We start from the raw sequence: 22,035 nt of genomic DNA, 5'->3' as shown, positions 1-22,035 counted from the left end.
AGAATTACAGGTCAGGGTCAAAGGTCATCAAGGTGGTTTGGATGTCACATCACAAGCAGGATTATTATCATTAACTAAAACCTTTTCATAACTCAAAATAAAACACAGATGATCTGAAATAAAATATATTTTTTTAAATTCCTAGATTTTAAAGTTGACACCCTACAGGTTTTAACTGGGTAAAAGGTGGTTTATGGTTTTATTGTTTGCGCTGTGCTATCTGCATCAGTGTTTGAAGTGTTGTGCCGCTCAAGCAAACGCTGATGAGAGTCACTGTGTCCTGATTAAACACTGATAATCAATCAGCTCTGAAAGATGCAGTCCAGAGTACACATGAAGTAATGCTGAGCGTTTACTCTTATAGCGGCTGAACTGAGCGTCGTTCGTGATGCTGCTAATGAGACACAGAAATCACTTCTATGCTTATAGATCAAGCTTACGATGCATTCGTGTCGCTCTGTATTCTCTCTGATGTGGCATGAAGGTTTTGTCCCGTGGAAAATTCCACATGCTTGTTTTCTGATCCGTATTAAAGCCAGTGAAAGACTCGTCTGTGCTGCAGTTACAGATCATTTGCACAGCGTTTGACATGCTGTTTATTATCGATGTGGCCTCAGAAACGCAGCTCTGTCCTAATAATGACAGCACGAAACATGCACTATTTTTATCAGACTCGTGACAGATTACTGATCTGCAGAAAGCACAGGCATTAGTACATGAGCATGACATCATTTCCAATGATTCGACCCGACCTGAACATCTGAGAAACATCTGGAACAGATACTAAGCAATACAATTACAACTGTTTCTTATTTGTGTATCTATTAATATTCTGACATTCTGAACAATTCCACAGTTGTTCGAGTTGAGTGTGATGAGTGTTGAGGGTTATTACAGTTTAAAACTAAAACAAGAAAAAAAAATATTTTTGTCACTTTAAATTAAATAAACGTTAACTGAAATAATAGACGTTATATAAAAAAAAACTTTAGAATAAAAAGTGTTTTATTTCAGCAACTCAAGCCAACATTTCTCATTTTGATTAGTTTAACTTCAAGCACTAAAATTATTAAAACTAAAACTCAAATAAAACTAAAATAAAATAAATGTTAATGGAGATAAAATAAATTTTATTATTTTAAACATTAAGCTTATTTTATTTCAGCTAGTTGCCATGCCAACATGTCTAATTTTTACATTTTTATTAGTATAATTTGAAAAACTAAAATAATTCAAACTAAAACTGAAATAAAAATGAATAAAACTATATAGACATGTTGACAACAAAAATGAAATAAATTTTAACTGAAATAAAATAAATTATAAAAATATTAGACCAACTTAAATGTACATTTTTGATAAGTGTAACTTCAAGTACTAAAATAACTGAAACTAACAAAAACTATAAAAACTATATAGACATATCTAAAATACATAGATAAACAAACAAAAAAAAACTAATAAAACTGTCAAAAACACTACAAATAAATGTTTAATAAATAAACTGAAATAAAATTTTAAATAATTTTATTTCAACTAGTTGCCAAGGCAACTCATTTTTTCATTTTCATTTAATTCAACTTGAAGTTCTAAAATAGCTAAGACTAAACAAACTAAAACTATATAATAATTAAAAACTGAATAAATAAAAAAAAATAAATAAATACCACAAAAATACAGACAAATAACAAAAATAGACATGACAAAAACACACAACAAAAGCACTAAACTTTTCACTAAAATTTAAACGAACGCAGAAAATATAAAAATGAACTACAATAGTGTATCACTGATAACTATAACCCTGGTGATGGTGTCATGCTGCTGAGGGCAAAGGTGAAGGCCAGGATCTGAACAAACCATACCTTTTACAGATCTGCACTATTTCACCCCACATGACATTTAACCTGATTTCACGGTAATTGGCCAATCAGGAACATCCAGTCAGGTTAATGATTCTTCATCTGCGTGTTTGACAATATAAAAGCATCTCTTAGACTCTCTGGAGTTACTCTACATTCACCAGTCAGCATGTCGTTCAGTGGGAAATATCAGCTGGAGAGTCAGGAGGGATTTGTGGAGTTCATGAAGGGCGTCGGTGAGTGTGGATGTGGATGTGATGAATGCTGCATGAGCTGCTGAAAAATGAGCAGTTGTATCATGTATTGCATTGAGTATTTCATGCATTGCATTAAGAATTACATGCATTGCATTGAGTGTTTCATGTATCGCATTGAGTATTTTATGTATTGCATAGAGTATTTCATGCATTGCATTGAGTGTTTCACGTGTTGCACTGAGTGTTGCATGCATTGCATTGAGTGTTGCATTCATTGCATTGAGTGTTGCATTCATTGCATTGAGTGTTTCATGTGTTGCACTGAGTGTTGCATGCATTGCATTGAGTGTTGCATTCATTGCACTGAGTGTTACATGTATTGCATTAAGTGTTACATGCATTGCATTGCTCATCACTTGCATGCTGTTTCAGGTCTTCCTGATGATCTGATAGAGAAAGGCAAAGACATCAAGAGCGTGTCTGAGATCGAGCAGAACGGAGATCAGTTCAAAGTGACCGTGACCACCGGAACCAAAGTCCTGACCAACAGCTTCACCATCGGAAAGGAGGCTGAGATTGAAACGCTGACCGGAGAGAAAGTCAAGGTAGCGCTGCGCTCACAGCCCTGCATGCAGGAGTTTATGAGCGTCTGATTGCATTGATAATAATGCTGTCGTTTGTGTTCTAGGCTGTTGTGAATAAAGAGGGAAACAAGCTGAAGGTCGTCCTGAATAAAATCACGTCCGTCACGGAGCTGGTGGATGGAAACACACTGGTGAATGTGAGTGAGATCAGCATTTATCATCAGCACCTGTGACGTTTTATAGAGTTATATAGAGTTAAACTCATGTGAATGCTGTTGTGTTTCAGACTCTGACTCTCGGCAGCCTCGTCTACAAGAGGATCAGCAAACGTCTGGCCTAAAAACAGACCACACTCGCCATGACGTGACAAGAAGAACAACATAAAGGGATTTTTTTTTATTAAAGATTTCTCAAAATCAGATTTGTGTGTTTTTGTATTATTTGAAAGAGAAGGTTTGTGTTGTGCATGTGTTCATCTAAAACTACAAACATCAAAATATTATTTTCCTTATTAGAAATAAAATAAACATTAAATTAAATTTTTTTTCAACTGCAACATTTCTGATTTTTGTTTAGTCTAACTTGTGGTACTAAAGTTAATGAGTAAAATTGAATAAATACTATATAGGCCTAGATATTTTTTTTAAATCACAACTAATAAAAAAAAATTAAATAAATTGCTAAAACTTTAAAATTAACGTGAAAAAAATAAAAATCTAATTCAAAATATTATAAGGGCAATATTTCATATTTTTGTTTAGCTTAAAAAAACCAAAATAAACTAAAATTAATAAATGAAATTTAATAAATACTATATATGTATATATATATATATAGAGAGAGAGAGAGAGAGAGAGAGAGAGAGAGAAACATTTAAAAATAACAAAAACTGCATTTAACACAATTCAAATTAAAACAGAAAATCTAAAATCTAAAATATTATAAGGGCAACATTTCTGATTTTTGTTTAGTTTAATTTGAAGTAGTAAAATACAATATGAACATATTTAAAAATTGCACTTGGGAAGGAAAAACATGATGAAGATCTCTATAATGTCAGTTGTTTCTCCTTAAATTGAGCTAAAATTGAGACTTTTCCATGACTTTCCTTTTTCCACTGTTTTTTCTGAGAAAAAGCTCATTTCATGTGTGTCAGAAAATAATGTCTCAAACTGTGCTCAAAATCAAAGTCAGTATGAAGTAATTTCTCATCTAATGATTGGAGCGCTGATTGTATAGCTCTACACTCTTTCTGAATGATGACTACTGACTCATTTATGTCTATTTGAGGAGAAACACTGAGACACAATGCCGTATAACTCGTTCAATCTCTTGAGCACTGAAAGAGCAAATGAAACACAAACATCATACTTTAAACCTAATGGAATTTTAATTACAAAAAACTTTACAATTCAAAATGACACTCAAAAACAAAGAAGAGTCTAAAAAAAATCTTATTAGAGTTGTCACACAATCATGGTGAATCTATAAATGCAGAATCTGTAACTGAAGCAGCGCTGTGTGAGCTTTGCTTCCTAATCTAGATATTTAACTGTATATACACTCTTAAATATGAAGGTGCTTCTTCACCACAATGCCGTAGAAGAACCATTCAGTCAAAGAACCATCTCTTTCTTAGCTTTTATAATCTGAAGAAGCTTTTGTGAAACAGAAAGGTTCTTCAGATGTTAAAGGTTCTTTATGGAACAAAACGTTCTTCTATGGAATCGTGAAGCACCTTTATTTTTAAGAGTGTATATTCTGAATATTGCTGCTTTTGTTCCTCTTTCTGATTGAAAGCGTCTGCATAGATGTGAGTGTAGCGTCGACCTGAGCGTGTTTGTCACTGTGTTGTTCGGTCACTTTCTGCGGAACAGGTTCTTGATGCTCTCGGTGGCCGGTTCTGCCATCATCCTTATGGGCTGGTTCTTCAGCGCCGCCTCACGCATGGAGTGATACACGTACTCGTTCTGCTTGAACATGCGCAGCTCCATCTCCGTCTGCATGCGCATGGCCTGATGGGAGACGGACAAGTTCAAACGCTAGCAAACACATGTCCTTCTAAACACACATGCTATTATTTTTTCAGGTGACACATGCTCAACAAGTCCTTTTTTGGAGTTGAAAAGTCATGCATATGTTGCTTTCAAATGCATTTGGGAAGCTTGTACTGTATCAGAGTTAGGAATTCGTTATTTTGACGTCATGCATTGGAATCATCTTTGTATCCTTTTTTCTTATATTTTGTTTTATTCATAAATAATACATTTAATATTACATTGTTGTTATACATATTCTAATTTCTATCACTTGTTTATGCATGGTATCTCACAAAATCATCTATTTTGCATAAAGTAATACATATATTCTGACATCATGCATTCAGTCTTGATTTTTAAATATTTCTTATTATTAAAAATGTATTTGATATTATTATATTTGTATATAATCTTCATTTCTATTACTTATTTATGTATGGCATCTAAGAAAATCATGTATTGCATAAAGTAATAGTTTTGTATAAAGTAATGCATATTTCACGACATGGATTCAAGTATTTTTATTATATTTTAGATTTTTATTATTAAGAATATATATCAATTTTACTTCTTTATCCATGGCAATTTATTGTAATGCATTGTTCATTAAGTAATTCATATATAATGCATACTTTATGACATGCAAAAATATTTTTGTCATTTTATAATCAAAAATATATTTATATTTAACATGATATTATAATAATATATAATATAATTTATTTATGCATGGTGACTTGTACATTTTGTATAAAGTAAACCATGAAATATGAGTAATAGGTAATAATGGATACTTTGCCTATGAACTAATTTCTTGCTAAAACTAAAACTAAAATCATAAAACATGTTTGTTACGTGACATAAATGTTAACTGAAATAAAATAAAAAAGTTAACTTATTTTAAATGCCTTTGCGATTCTCTTTTATGTTTAGTTCAAGTACTAAAATAACTTAAAAAAGAAATAAAATTGAAATAAATATTAATAAAAATAATATTTAAACAAGTAAATAAATATACAAATAGAGCAAAATTACTGAAAAAATTAGCAAATTAAAATACAAACAAGAAAATAAAAATGAAAACTAATTCTTAATATCAATAAAAACTATAATAGTATATCAATAACATTGCTCTGTACTCCACTGAGGGTTAGTATCATGTTTACCTCCAGGTCTTTGGTGATGGGGTGTATTGGGCCGTGGGTGATCATCAGGATGGCGTAGGCTTTGCAGATCATGCCGTGAGCGATCTCGATGAAGCCGCCCTGCCAGTGCGTCACGCCGGCCCTCATCGTGGCCATTCCCAGCTGAGCGTTATTGGGATGGTACAGTTTCCTAATTCAACAGACACACACACACATATAAAGGAGTTTTTAACTGCGCATGACTGAATGAAGCTCTCGCTCTCTTGCATGCATGCACACACACACACTCATGTATCCCTCCACCATCTTGCACACACATAAAGGTGTTTTTAATCGTGCATGACTGAATGAAGCTCTCTCTCTCATGCATGCATGCACACACACACACTCATATGTATCCCTCCACCATCTTGCACACACATAAAGGTGTTTTTAACCGTGCATGACTGAATGAAGCTCTCTCTCTCATGCATGCATGCACACACACTCATATGTATCCCTCCACCATCTTGCACACACATAAAGGTGTTTTTAACCGTGCATGACTGAATGAAGTTCTCGCTCTCTTGCATGCATGCACACACACACACTCACATGTATCCCTCCACCATCTTGCACACACATAAAGGTGTTTTTAACCGTGCATGACTGAATGAAGCTCTCTCACGCATGCATGCATGCACACACTCACATGTATCCCTACACCATCTTGCACACACATAAAGGTGTTTTTAACTATGCATGACTGAATGAAGCTCTCACGCATGCATGCATGCACACACTCATATGTATCCTCCACCATCTTGCACACACATAAAGGTGTTTTTAACCGTGCATGACTGAATGAAGCTCTCGCTCTCTTGCATGCATGCACACACACTCACATGTATCCCTCCACCATCTTGCACACACATAAAGGTGTTTTTAACCGTGCATGACTGAATGAAGTTCTCGCTCTCTTGCATGCATGCACACACACTCACATGTATCCCTCCACCATCTTGCGCACCTATAAAGCTGCTCTTAACTGTGCATAACTGAATGAAGCTCTCTCACGCATGCATGCATGCACACACACTCATATGTATCCCTCCACCATCTTGCACACACATAAAGGTGTTTTTAACCGTGCATGACTGAATGAAGCTCTCGCTCTCTTGCATGCATGCACACACACTCACATGTATCCCTCCACCATCTTGCACACACATAAAGGTGTTTTTAACCGTGCATGACTGAATGAAGTTCTCGCTCTCTTGCATGCATGCACACACACTCACATGTATCCCTCCACCATCTTGCACACACATAAAGGTGTTTTTAACCTTGCATTACTGAATGAAGCTCTTGCTCTCTTGCATGCATGCACACACACTCACATGTATCCCTCCACCATCTTGCGCACCTATAAAGCTGCTCTTAACTGTGCATAACTGAATGAAGCTCTCTCACGCATGCATGCATGCAAACACACTCATATGTATCCCTCCACCATCTTGCACACACATAAAGGTGTTTTTAACCGTGCATGACTGAATGAAGCTCTCTCTCACATGAATGCATGCAAACACACTCACAAGTATCCCTCCACCATCTTGCGTGCGTATGTAGAGGCCTCCTCGAAGAACTGCAGGTAGGACAGCACCTCGCTGAGCGTGCTCCACATGCGCAGCTGATAGATGTGTGTGTCAGCCAGAACGTTCTCCTGCTTCTCCACACACTCGCGGCAGATCTTCACCACCTGCGCACACGCTCACATTAAACCCCTGCGCATTCATCTTCAGCTGCGCAGATCGTCTCTATAACACTCATCAGTACCTCGTTGTAGTTTGCTTCTAGCCGGGCCTTTTCCATCTTTTCCAGCATCGTCAGGCTGTATTCTGTGATTTCTTTCACCTTTTCTTCAGGCACCTTCAGAGCAGAAGATACGTAAAATACAACATTAAACCTGATACTGGTAAATAGTTCTTATGCAAACAAACTCTTTTGCCATCTTTTGAAAGCTGGTCTTTTTAAAAAGTTGTTAGTCTGCAAGTTACTAAATAAAAGTGTAAACTAAAAAAACTAAATAAGACAATATCTACTACAAATATCTCATAATTATTTTTGCCAGCAGTATAGCACAAAACAGTGAGAATCTCAATTATGTTGTTTATTATAAAAAGTATTTTTTATTTAGTGTTTTATTACTTATTTATTCTTGTTATCTAAGAAAATAATTAATTTTGTATTATGTAAAGCATTAAATAACTTTACATTTATTGTTTATAGACTCTTTTGTACTTATTACCGTATTGAAGTACAGCACAACAAATTAAAATAACTTTGCAAAATCATTCATTACCATCTCAATTATGTTGAGTTATTGTATAAATGTACAATAAATGCAATAATAAAACTAGAAAACATCCTTACTTTATACAAATTTTGTGAAAAATATCAGATAAAAAGCAGCATTTAATTATATATTTTATAAATAATATTATATATTTTTAAACTAATATAATTTGCATAATTTTTAATTCAGACTTTCCAATTATTAACAGTAATTTTAAATAGTAATATACATAAAAATGTATACATTAATTTGATAAATATACACAACTCCTAATTCATGTAACTAAATTCATTGAACTAATTATCTAAGAGCAAAAACGTAAAACTGTATTGCATTTATTTCAATTAAACTGATTCATTGAACTGATTCTGTGAACAAACTGAATTCAATTCAATAAATCATAACATAAATAAAATAAATAAACACCCATATTCATATAACTAAATGAACAGCAGCCTTTAATTAGATTTTTTTTTTTAAATGTTAAACAAAGAAACTGGTTTATTGAAAAAACAAACAGTTACTTACTTAATTCAGTCAGACATCTTCATTTAATAAAACTATAGATATCACCCTAATTTATATAACTGAACATCAACATTTAACTATGTATCAGTTTGTATTCGTGGGCACTTTCTGAATGGAATACACACTATAATACACTGCAATCAAACACACACACAAGGCTTTCAGATGATGAAATGTCCTTTACTCTTCTGACTCGTTATAATGTTACTCATGTGTTGTGAATGTCAGTAATACGAGCCTGCGTCTCAGACTGGAATCCTGCTCCTTATCTAGTGTTCTGACTGAAGGACTGCTATATTTAACAGCTCTAATCTCTCCAGGACTGCAGACTGGAAACTCGCTCATATCTGACCATTCATTCATGTGTGCATCTGTTACGCTTCACTCACTGCACACGTGACACTACATGGTGCACACTACTGTGTCGTCATTATTCACGTTCATGCTGTCTCAAACCCGAATGGCTTTTAGCAGCGTATCTGCTTTTACGATGCTTTTGCAGGACTTTCTTGTTCTTTTTATGGCTGGTCACTGCATTGAAAAGAGCAGCAGGAACAGCCTCTTTTCTGTGTCCTACCACACACAAGTAAATGGTGATTTTGGGGTGAACTATCCCTTAAATCCGATGCAGAATTGTGATTTTTGTGACACAGATGCATGTGGAATCTTATTTCTGACACAGAATAAAAACATTTAAAAAATACTGAATTTTAACTTAGAATCCAGAGAAAAAAATTCTATAATAAATTCTATGTTTACATCTCTTCTGAGGGGGAAAAAAAGTCAGAATTGTAAGATGTAGACTCAGAAGATGTAAAGATGTCCTATTCATTCAAAGTGGAAAAATCGTTATCCTTTTCATTGTTTTTATTTATTTTTTTATTATTAAAAATATATTTAATATTATAATATTATATGACATGATTTATGCATGGAATCTTATAAAATAATTTATTTTGCATAAAGTAAAGTAAGAGTGATTAACTTTCAATAAACTTATTTCTTGCTAAAACTAAAAATAAAACCATAAAAAAAAACATTTTTGTTACTTGAAGTACATACTAAAAGTAAAATAAATTAAATGAAGTAAAATAATAATAATTTTTAAAAAACTACTTTTTCATCTACTTGCCATTGAACTTGATCTTTTAAATTTAGTTTAAGTTTAGGTACTAAAATAACTAGAGGTGAAATAAAAATGAATAAAATATATTTAAAAAATATTTAAATATTTTTAAACATATTTAATTAAAATTTAAACAAAAATTTAAATATATTAAAAACAACTAATAAAAATGACGAAAACACACATTTATTAAAAATGTAACAAAAAATAGTGACTTTTTATCTTAGAATTGTGAATTTGTGAAAAAGTTGTTAATAATTACATCTTGCAATTCTTAGCTTTTTCTCAGAATTCTGAGTTTATATCTCTTCTGATGAAAAAAAACTAAAGTCCGAATAGCATGATTTAACCTCAAAATTCAGAATTGAGAGATTTATACTCAGAATGCAAGAAAAAAAGCAGAATTGCAAATTTATAACTCGTAAATCTGATATAAACTGGGATCAATTCAAAATGACCTTTTTTATACTTGTATTGCATGGCAGAAACAAGCCTCCGCAGATGTGTTATTTTAGGCCAATGCACATTTAAGCGAACAGACCCAGTACCTTCTCTCCCTCCACCAGCGCTCCGGCCATCTTCAGGTCGTCTTTGGTTTTGTTGATGCAGTGTTCGCAGGTGCAGTCGAAGAAATACTGCTGCTTCAGCAGACGCCTGCGATCTTCAGACAGGTTCAGAAAGTCCACATACGCCACGGTCACTTCTTCTCCGGGGTTGATCTTTCCCAACGCTCGCAGCTCAATCCTGCGACACAGACAACCTCAGTGGGCTTATGACAGAATCAGGAGCGTAAAATGAGATTAGAAACCAAACAGATGACAGAGAAGACACAGAACTAGTCTCATAAGCAGATCCTGTGCTCAGCAGGCCCTGCAGATCAAGTAAGTTAACATAAAGAAACACTAACTACTCAAAAAACACATGAGTTCAGTGAAACCAGAGTCGTTTTGTATATAGACCCACATGATGATCATATACAACATCTTTACTTGATCTGACAGCAGACACAAAAGCAATGGGTCTTATTCACTAACAATTACGTGGATTATTTATATTCATATGCACAGGACAAAAAATGTCACATAAAATTTCCCAATGCATGCACACTGCAAAAAATGATTCTCTTATTTAGTGTTTTTGTCTTGTTTTCTAGTATAAATATCTAAACATTCTTGAATCAAGATGCATTTACTGTACAAGTGAAATGATATTATGTCTTGTTTAAATATAAAAATTTTGTTAGTTTTTGCTTAAAACAAGCAAAAATATCTGCCGATGGGGCAAGAAAATTTGAATTAAGATTATTTTTCTTACCCCATCAGCAGATATTTTGCTTGTTTTAAGCAGAAACTAACAAAATTTTGATTTTTTTTTTTTTTTACTTGTACAGTAAATGCATCTTGATTCAAGAATGTTTATATATTTATACTAGAAACCAAGACAGAAACACTAAGTAAGAGAATAGTTTTTTGCAGTGTATATACGCAGATGAATTTGTTCGTAGCCTTGTTCTGTTAATAAATTTGGAAACTTTCTTCGCTCTCTGCAAACATGATATTCACTAAAGTCATTTGTCATCCTCAAATCCAGTTCAAGCACAATAAAAACCTTTAATACAGAGCCAGATTACAGCTGTACAAATGTGTATCTGCGTTCGTATTCAGAGAAACTGAACAGCTCAACATTTAACACAGCTTTTCTTACTCATTTACTGCATACAGTGAATATGTTTCAAATGAAATACACCTTTTCATGAATATGTGGTTTTTGTGCATAAGTGGATTCAGTTGTTCTGCTTTTTGTATGTTTAGAATAAATTTCAGTACGAAAGTTTTTGATTTGTTTGTGAAAATGTTCGTACGCAGATTTCACGCACAAATTCACCGCACCTTCTTAGTATTTTCTCTTTTCGCAAAACACAACTTTTTCTTGTAATTAAATGAGTTTATTCTGAACATTTTATTTTGATTTTTTTCTCTAAATTTAACGAGTTTTATCGAAATTTAACGACTTTTTTCTCGTAATTTAATGACTTTTTTCTCAACATTTTAACAAGTTTTATCTCGAAACATAACGACTTTATTCTCAATATTTTATTTCAACATTTTTCTTGAAATTTAACAAGATTAATCTCATATTATAATGACTTTAATCTCAAGCTTGGCCCTAATCCTCTTCCGTAATTTTTGTCTTGCTTTCCATTAAAACTATACCTAAAAATTAAGATGCATTTACTTAAACGGGGACAGAAAAATAAACTTAGTTCAAAAATGGAAAACAAGATTTTTTTTTTCTGACCCCACAGACAGTTTTAAGCATAAACTCACTTATATTTTTATTTATTTATTTTTAAAACAAGACATACTATCTTGAGTCATTTTACTTCTCAATTAAATATATTTTGAAACATTCTGAAAAATGCATCAAAATGAAGTGAGTTTATGAAAAATATCAGCCAGTGGGCTCAGAAAAATAAACTTGTTTCCCTTTGAATTAAGTTTATTTTTCTTGTTTTAAGCTTAAACTCACTTCATTTTGATGCATTTTTCATTAAACAAGACTTCATATCTAAAGACATTTTGCTTCTAAAGTAAATGTATCTTGATTTATGAACGCTTAGATACTTGTGCTAGAAAACAGGCAAAAATATTTTGCAATGTATATAAATCAATAATAAAAAATAAGTTTAAAATTAATTAATAAATAATTAAATAAAAATTTGATCAAAATAAATAAAAATTAGATTTAAATAAATGAATAAACACATGTAACAGTACAGTACTGTAATGTATCTTGATTTAAGAATATTTATATCTATACTGGAAAACAAGACAAAAATACTGATTAAGAAAATCATTTTTTGCAGTGTTTGTGCGTTTGCATGCTTAGTGAATGAGACCCAATGCCACACACAGACAAACCTGACAAATGTTGTTTGAGACGAGTGCAAGAAGTCGTAAAACTCACATATATTTGCATATTAAAGGGTGATTAGTTGTGGCAGCTGTCAAGACAGAAATGTGTCGGAAGAATCTGCTATTAGGTGTGAAAGAGATTAGAAGAGACGACAAAAGGACCAACCACCCATCAGTACTCGCCTTTACAGTACAACACCTCAGAAAACATCTGATTTACTCATCATTACAGCGATATTTCAGACAGAAATTAAACTCTGTCATCATTCATTCACTCTCTGTACGACTTTCTTTCTTCAGTGGAACACAGAAGAAGATAAACAAACGAGTAAATGATGACAGAATTTCCCTTTTTCTCTGTATGGAAAGATGTTGTATAGTTTTATTTAAAAAAAATATCAGTATTTGATTTTGTGTATAGCCCAGGTTCTAAAGTAGGTGGTGGAAGCAAACTCTCATACTGACCCTTAAAATGCATTTATTTCATACCAAGTATAGTTCAAATCTATTAACATATTTACTGACATATTCCTCAAGACGTACTGATATAAAAATTATAATTAAACTTTATGTGGAGTACTACTTTCTTAATATTAAGCCTAAAATGTATTTTAATGTCACTTTTGATGAGGATCGTATGCTCTTTGAATAATCTTGGTCTTTAAATGCAATATATTTAAAGTGTACCTGAAGTATAGTTCCACTTTAGCACTTTAGTTGGACTTCCGCACTAATTCCACAAAATTAAAGTGCATTAAGTACAAAATTAGTTGTTCCAATTTAGCAGACTTTAAGTATATCAGTTTAGCACACTAAAAGTGCAATTGCAGGGCATTTTAGGCACATAAATACACTGCAAAAATGTATTTTCTTCCTTAGTATTTTTGTCTTGGTTTCTAGTATAAATATCTAAGAATTCTTCAATCAGGATGCATTTACTGGACAAGTAAAATTACTTAAGATATTATGTCTTCTTTTCTGAATAAAAACAAACAAATTGTGTTAGTTTTTGCTTAAAACAAGCAAAAATATCTGCCAATGGGGTAAAAAAAAAAACACAATTTGGGTATTTTTTCAAAAGTCATTTTACTTCCCGATTCAAGAATTCTTAGATATTTATACTAGAAACCAAGACGAAAATACTAAGTAAGAAAATAATTTTTGTAGTGTATGTAAATGTATTTGTAATGTACTTAGTATGAAATAAATGTATTTCAGATACATTTTAGTATATTTATTTTTCACTAGTGGAAAGCCGCTCGTTCAGCATCTCTGTCGTGTTTTTTGGCGGTGTTTGGGTAGTTGATTATCTGATGGATGTGATGATAGAAAGCGGAGAGATGAAGATCTGATGAAGAGAGGTAGAGCTAAATAGACCCACCTCGTCTGAGAGTGATACATAGTATCGACAGCCGACTGACTGAAACACAAAGCAAGAAGCCGTTTGCAAGCCACTGAATCTCAGAATACTCTTATCAATCAAATCCTGTTCTCTTTTTCACATTAAAGAGGTGAATAACTGCATGTAATTCATTTAATTATGCACATTATGTCTGGAGGTGGAAAGTTTATTTTATTATAAATACAGTATGCACTAAGGTAATGTTTTGGAAAGAAGTCTCTTCTGCTCACCAAGGATGCATTTATTTGATTAAAAATACAGTAAAAATGTGAAATATTATTAGAATTTAAAACAGCTGTTTTCTATGTGAATATCTATTAAACTGTAATTTATTTCTGTGATGCGCAGCTGTATTTTCAGCATCATTACTCCAGTCTTCAATGTCACATGATCTTCAGAAATCATTCGAATATGCTGATTTGCTGCTCAACAAACATTTCTGATTATTATCAATGTTGAAAACAGTCGTGCTGCACAATATTTTTTCCCAACTGAATAAAGGAAAAAGGTAATTGCAACTTCTTGTCTCTCAATTCTGACTTTCTCCTCACAATTCTGAGAAGAAACGTAAGAATTGTGAGATGTAAACTCGCAATTACCTTATTATTTTTTATTTTAACAAATTTCCATAAAAAGTTCAAAAGAACAGCATTTATTTTAAATGGAAATCTTTAGTAACATTATAAATGTTTTTACTGACACTTTTGATCAATTTAATGCATCCCTGATGAATAAAAGTAGCCTATTAATTTCTTTCACAATAAATTAAAATAAATCTGACCCCAAACTTTTGAATGCTGTGATATCTGATGCCATACATGTGAGTGATTTATTGCTAAAATTAAAAATAGTTGTTTTCCTTGCACCAGAAGGCATTCTCTGTGCTCTCCTTTCATTGAATCCTGTTAACTGAGAAGCTCTTTTCTGCACATCATGAGTTGAATGTGACATTTCACAAATGTGATTAGACAAAAATGCATGGACATAATGATCTCTGTATGGTAGGCCGCACTATTCGGTTAATGCACGCTTTTCGTGGAAACGTGGATCACATGAGCCGCAGGGTTATTCCCTTCCCGACTCTTTCAGTTCAGACTCTCACTTCCTCTGCCATCTTCTCTCTGACTCCTCTCCCACCCACGATACTTTCACCTGTCTGCTCTCACGCTCCTCCAGAGGATGTGAAGACCGGTGTTTCTCCACTTACTTGCCGTTGTTGAGTATGACGGTGCAGTTGGGCCAGCAGTCGTGATTGACCAGACACAGGTTTGGGAACAAACCGACACCGATGGCCTGCAGCCCTCGCTGATCGCTCACCATAAACCCGTTACAGTTGATCTGACACACATGAAAGAAGAGTTACAGTGTTACATCTGAATAGGGCTGGGCAACGTCATTGAAAAATTCGAAATATAATGTTTTACCCTGATTTTATTTTATTTTTGTTAAAGGCGTCATGCCTTTGTTTTTTATTTTGTACTGTTCTCTGAGGTCCACTAATAATGTTATCAAGATTTCAACATCAAAACTTAATTTAGAAGTAATAAGTTATTTTCTGTTCTGTTTTTGACCCCCCTCATCAGAACGCTCTGTTTGAGTAGGCGTGGCAGATTGTAGACTCGTAAGTAAACGCCCACTGCTATGATTGGCTAATAGTTGTGTATGATTGACAGCGTACATTCCGAACATGTAGGTTAAAAACACATAAATACTCAAACTAAAACGAGAAAAAGCAATAGTGATCACGTAATGAAAACAGTTACAGTTTCGACATTACTGTCGAATCCAATATAGTCGGCACAGCATTGTCTTTTAGTTTCAATCTTTCTGAAAACCCTGCATCGAATTGTGCCTTGTTCGTAAACGAATCCGCAGTAAAATGAAGTGAACAAAGGTTGCGGTTTGGATCTTCATTAAAAATAAAGTTCATTCACTCTTTCCTAATGTTGGGAAGGCAATGCAAAGACTGTTTTTCCGCAGCTTGGCACTGAACAGTGTTTTGTTGTCTTCAGAGCATCTTTATCGTTTGGTTTCTGCGTAGACCTGTGTGTTCGCTTCTCTTGTAAACACTATGTGCGAAAGGCTAAACTGGCTAAACAGGCAGTGATGTAGAATCGGTGGGCGGGGCTAAACAGGCAGTGATGTAGAATCGGTGGGCGGGGCTAAACAGGCAGCGATGTAGAATCGGTGGGCGGGGCTAAAAAGGCAGCGATGTAGAATCGGTGGGCGGGGCTAAAAAGGCAGCGATGTACAATTGGTGGGCGGGGCTAAACAGGCAGCAACGTAGAATCAGTGGGCGGGGCTAAGTAGACAGGCTTAATTCAAAGGCTAAACAAGATGATTTTTTTTACCCCATTGGCAGATATTTTCGCTTGTTTTATTTTTTTTATTTTTTTATAAGTCATTTTACTTGTACAGTAAATTCATCTTGATTCTTTATTGAATTTTTAGATAATTATACTAGAAAACAAGACAAAAACACTAACTAAGAGAATCATTTTTTTGCAGTGTAAACTGTGATAATGTGAGAAATGTTGAAGGTGTCTGAATAAATTTTGGTTTGACTGTATTTCGTGCATCATTTCTGCAAATTATTTAATAAGTGAATTTGTTGTACATTCACACCATGTTGAACTTCATGTGTGCTGCACTTGAAATAAAACTTTATTTAATGAGATGGTTTTGCAAGTTGAATCATGTTGTAGTTATGTTTTAAATATCAAAAAAAACAAAAACATATCGGCCCGACCTACTTCTGAACAGCTACAATGACGACTGTAAGTTCACGCACCACTCCGAGGATGTGGGAGACGTTATCCACCGTGCGCGGTTTGCTGGATCGAGGCCAGTAGTCTAGGAAGTTATGTATGTCGACTTTGAAGTCCTTGAGGTCGTCTTCGGAGATGTCATAGATGTGGTCCTCCAGCTCCTCCAGGCTGGTCAGCTGCGTGTCGGAGACCACGCTTCCATCCTTATCCATACGCCACAAGATACGAGCGGCGAGACTAACACACACAACATCAAATTTCACATCATTACTGTCACATATGAGCATGAACGCTACATGCAGACCATTAATCTTGACCGGGGAACATGAGCAATGTCTAAACATTTAAAAAAAATAGACTGAAAACACCAGCATAAATGTGCATGCACTACAAAAAAACGATGTTCTTCCTTTTGTCTTGTTTTCTAGTACAAATATCTGAACATCCTTAAATCAAGATATACTTGAGAAGCAAAATGGTTTGAAAAAGTGAAAAGTGAGTTAAGATTAAAACAAGAAAAAATATCTGCTAATGGGTCAGAAAAATAATCTTGTTTTCCCTTTGAATTAAGATTATTTTTCTTGTTTTAAATCAAATGTTTTAAAGATAGAAGACTTAATACACTGTAAAAAGTGCTAAGTTGACTTAACTTAAAAAAATTGAGGAAACCCGTTGCCTTAAAAATTTTAAGTAAATGATACTTAAAAAAATAAGTTAAGTGAATTGTCAAGTTCACTTAACTTTAAAAAAAATATTATTTACTTAATAATTTTAAGGCAACGGGTTACCTCATTTTTTTTAAGTTAAGTCAACTTAGCACTTTTTACAGTTTTTTTTAGTTTAAAAACATTTTTTGATAATTTTGGCTCAAAAACTGAGGTTTAATGAGGCCTACGATCAATCAGCTCCAAAAATAAACACAAAACCTGTGCTAAATGAAAGAAAACAAGATGATATAAAGATTAAATACAATATTTGGATATAATATAGCATGATGAGTGATTTATAAGCAATGTTTTTGTAGGCCAGTCATTTTTAAATGTAACAATGTAGGGAAAAAAAGTACAAAGTTATAAAAAATTGTTTGTGAAGTTGTTTTATGCCGCGTGTGAACAAAGTCAATATGTTTTAGTATGATTATTAGTTCAACAAGAATTTGGGGAATTATTATATTATGAGAATTTTGAGAAAAAGGAAAGCATTAACTGTTGATAATTTGGGCAATTTTGCTTAAAAGCAAGAAAAATAATCTTGTTTAGCCTTTGAATTAAGATAATTTTTCTTACCCCATTGGTAGATATTTTTGCTTGCTTTAAGCAAAAACTAACAAAATTATGATTTTTTTTTTTTAGAAAACAAGACTTAATATCTTAAATCATTTTACTTGTCAAGTAAATGCATCTTGATTCAAGCATGTTTAGATATTTATACTAGAAAACAAGACAGAAATACTAAGTAAGAAGTGCTGATAAAGTACAGACACTTGAAAAGTACTTATAAAGCAGAGTAAAAATGCTTCACTACTGTGGAAAACACCAGCAAAAGCAACTGATGCTTTTAGACCTGAGCATCTTGAAGGTGCATTGATAACACGAGCTTGGCGACGCGTTCCTTACCGCACGTTTTCATTAGGCACTTTGCCGTAGCTCTTGATAGCAGCACACTCCTGCTTGTGCTCTTCCCAGCCGGCACGCTGACAGGTTTTATCGCAGTACTGCGCAAACCTGCACTGACCGCAGCGCTGCAGCTTCTCCTGCCGCCGGAAACAGCTGTGACAGATGCTGGCGGCGTGACTGGAGCACACAGAGCAGACACAGAAACCTCTGATCAGGTCAGCATTCACAAAAACACTCATTTGTAAGTGAACGGCGCTTTATTGTGCATCCCAAAGAGGCACAACATCACTTTCACAGACTTTTACATTAACTGTTCCCTCCTGGTGGAGAGACCTGCACACACTGCAAAAAAAAGATTTTCTTACTTAGTGTTTTTGTCTTGTTTTCTAGTATAAATATCTAAACATTCATGAATCAAGATGCATTTACTTGACAAGTAAAATGATTTAAGATATTAAGTCTTGTTTTCTAAAAAACAAAAAAACTAAATTGGTTAGTTTTTGCTTAAAACAAGCAACAATATCTGCGAATGGGGCAAGAAGAATAATCTTAATTCAAAGGCTAAACAAGATTATTTTTATTGCCCCATTGGCAGATATTTTCCTTGTTTTAAGGAAAAACTAACACTTTTTTTTTTACTGAAAACAAGACATTTTACTTGTACAGTAAATGCATCTTGATTCAAGATTTTTAGATGTTTATACTAGAAAACAAGACAAAAACACTAAGTAAGAAAATCATGTTTTGCAGTGTAACTCAATCCCATCTTCAAGAATCGGCTAAAAACACATCTCTTCCATCTTTATTTGACCCTCTAACTCTAGCACTCTCTATTCTAATTCTATTCTTAAAAAAAACTGACCCCTTTTAGTCTTGCACTCTATTTATTTACTAACTGCTTGTTTTCCTATAAAAAAAAAACTTACACTAGCTTCTCTATTTTTTTCTATTCTATCTGTTTTCTTTTTATTTATTACATAATAAAAAAACAAAGCTTTGCTACGTGTACTGCGTTAAGCTAACTGATACTTGTCATTGCACTTGTTGTATATCATTGCTCTTCTGTTGATTTTGATTGCTTCTATTGTCCTGGCTTTGGATAAAAGCATCTGCTAAATGACTAAATGTAATGTATTGTAACTGGTGACCCATTTATCCCATTCTTTCATGCTGATCTATCTTATGCAGTCCTATTTTTTATACAGCAAGTTTAAATTGGAAAAACGATTCTTCATGGTGAGGAATAAGATCCTTCACTTCTGATTCTGAGTTGCTTGAATCTAATCTTGATTTTAAAGGCTGTTTTTAGACGAGTTTGGGTCTGGAGCTGCCACACTGATTATCTTAAAGTTATATATAGACCATCAGCAGCCACAGAGCATATGACACGACTGAATCGACCCCACCGATCATTTAATAAAGATGCTACTGTAGTATCACTGATGTACCACTAGATTTTAGTAATGTTTTGAATTACACTGAGAAAAACAACAACAATTTATTTATTTTTATCATTTAGAAATTGCTTGGAAATTTCACAAATAATTACAAAGAAATACATTGAATTAAATATGGAATTTTTAAGTAAAAAAACTCAAATAGTACTTTCTTGTAAAACGCAATCATTACAGTAATCTTTGTTTCATTTACAACTTCAAAAATAAAAATAAAAATAAATAAATAAATATATATATATATATATATATATATATATATATATATATATATATATATATATATATATATATATATTATTTTATTTTTTTACTGTGTAGTTTTTGTTTAAAAATGTCCTGTTCTCAATTAAATTTTAGGTAAAGTTTTAAAAACTTTGTGTATTTTTTTATTTTAAATTTAATTTAAATTTTTTTATATTCATGTTAATATTAAGTTCAGTTTTAGTTCTATTTTTCTAGTTCTTAAAGTTTATTTAGGGGAGAAAAAACATTTTGCATGGTAACCAACTGAAATAAGTTTTTTTTTTTACATTTATTTTATTTCAGTTAAAATTTACTTGATTTCAATTAATGTTTTTTTTAAAGATGATTTATTTTTTTTTAAATTGCTTTTTCAGAAGTAATAGAAATCTTTATTTTTATGGTTTTAGTTTTATTTTTTTTACATTTTTATTTCACTTATTTCAAGTAACACAAATCTTTAGGTATTTAGATTTAGCTAATGATATTATGATCATAATACAGCTTCACGTCTTTCTCTTTAATTTCTTTCCCCCTTGTGTTAATTGCATCTCAATCACATTGTGCAGAACTTCACATTATTTCATCTTTACAACTGAAATCTGCTGCGTTTTATATGTTGCTCGTGCTCTGGAACAGGTTTATCGCAGTCAACTAAATCTAAAAGTAAAACCATAAAACAACTCAGACTACTTAAAATAAATACATAAAATAAATGGACTGAAATAAAATAAAATATAAAAAAACAAGGCGACATTTCTCATTTTTATTTAGTTTATCTTGACATACAAAAAAAAAAAAACTAAAACGGAAATAAAAATTATATAGATATATTTAAAAACAACAAAAGCACAAAACAAAATTACTAAAACATTAAAGATGCAATACACAGATCGAACACTAGTATAACAGTATTAAAGTATCTGATCTAATAAACCTGTGCATTTCTCCTTCACGTACCTGTCAAACACAACTGAAGCAAAAGGCGGTTCAGCGAACAGAACGTCTCCGGCCCAAACCTCTTTGATGGCTCGCAGACCCCTGCCTTTCCCTGGAGAGTCAAACACTTCCACAAACTCCATGTCTGTCGTCTTCACCGATGCCGATGAGCTTCTGAATGGCAGCTGGGATTCACCAGCTCTTACTAAAATAGCCCAAGCCTCAGCTGTACCATGTGGGGGTTCACAGGGGGGTTCGAGGTGTCGATGCACGACTGCAGACGGGACGTGTCTCAATCGGCCCAGAGCTTTGAGAAGAGAGCAGAAAGTATTGCATGCAACAGTTACAGCTGGAGGAGATTCAGCGCTCATATAGGTATCAAACATTTGCAAGCTTCTCATATAAATGTGCTTTTTACCTCGCCGTAAGAGCCTCGTTCGGGATCCCACGGGATATTTTTGTCCCTCAGTTGGAGCCGCCAGTCAAGAGAGGTGAAAAGACAGCTGGATGCATGTGTTCCAGCACTTTCCTCAACCCTGACACATTCTGGTGCCTTCAGGCACAAATCCAGAACAATGTTAAGGAAGAAAAATGTGTCCCTGGAGCACTAAAGCAGTCATAAGCAGCACAGGTATATTTGTAGTAATAGCCAACAATAGATTGTATGGCTCAAAATTATAGATTTCTCTTTTATGCCAAAAATCATTAGGATATTAAGTAAAGATCATGTTCCATGAATATATATAGTACATTTCCTATTGTAAACATATCAAAACTTAATTTTTGATTAGTAATATGCATTGCTAAGAACTTCATTTGAATAACTTTAAAAGACGATTTTCTCAATATTTAGATTTTTTTGCACCCTCAGATTCCAGA

The 22,035-nt window shown here is 33.3% G+C and overlaps 2 protein-coding genes across 3 annotated transcripts; one reads left to right on the top strand and one right to left on the bottom strand.

Moving 5' to 3' along the window:
* The first annotated feature begins 2,028 nt into the window (after positions 1-2,028).
* On the top strand, positions 2,029-3,033 carry fabp1b.1 (fatty acid binding protein 1b, tandem duplicate 1). Its single transcript, XM_058785222.1, has 4 exons — positions 2,029-2,098; positions 2,492-2,664; positions 2,748-2,840; positions 2,930-3,033. Exons 1-4 carry the CDS (start codon positions 2,032-2,034, stop codon positions 2,981-2,983), a joined length of 387 nt encoding a protein of 128 aa, XP_058641205.1. The 5' UTR covers positions 2,029-2,031; the 3' UTR covers positions 2,984-3,033.
* Positions 3,034-3,400: 367 nt separating this feature from the next.
* On the bottom strand, positions 3,401-21,354 carry smyd1b (SET and MYND domain containing 1b). 2 transcript variants are annotated; one of them, XM_058785832.1, is made up of 10 exons: positions 21,178-21,354; positions 18,521-18,697; positions 16,928-17,141; positions 15,344-15,474; positions 14,116-14,154; positions 10,368-10,563; positions 7,646-7,738; positions 7,405-7,568; positions 5,849-6,017; positions 3,401-4,658 (listed from the first exon to the last, which is right to left on the bottom strand). In XM_058785832.1, exons 1-10 carry the CDS (start codon positions 21,297-21,299, stop codon positions 4,503-4,505), a joined length of 1,461 nt encoding a protein of 486 aa, XP_058641815.1. In that variant the 5' UTR covers positions 21,300-21,354; the 3' UTR covers positions 3,401-4,502. The 2 variants fall into 2 exon arrangements, with proteins under 2 accessions (XP_058641815.1, XP_058641816.1); XM_058785833.1 differs by lacking the exon at positions 14,116-14,154.
* Between the last annotated feature and the right edge of the window lie 681 nt (positions 21,355-22,035).

This window comes from Onychostoma macrolepis, chromosome 08 (assembly GCF_012432095.1).
Source record: "Onychostoma macrolepis isolate SWU-2019 chromosome 08, ASM1243209v1, whole genome shotgun sequence".
Lineage (NCBI taxonomy): Eukaryota > Metazoa > Chordata > Actinopteri > Cypriniformes > Cyprinidae > Onychostoma > Onychostoma macrolepis.
The sequence above is the reverse complement of the archived record's forward strand: the minus strand, read 5'-3'. Positions and strand labels throughout refer to the sequence as shown.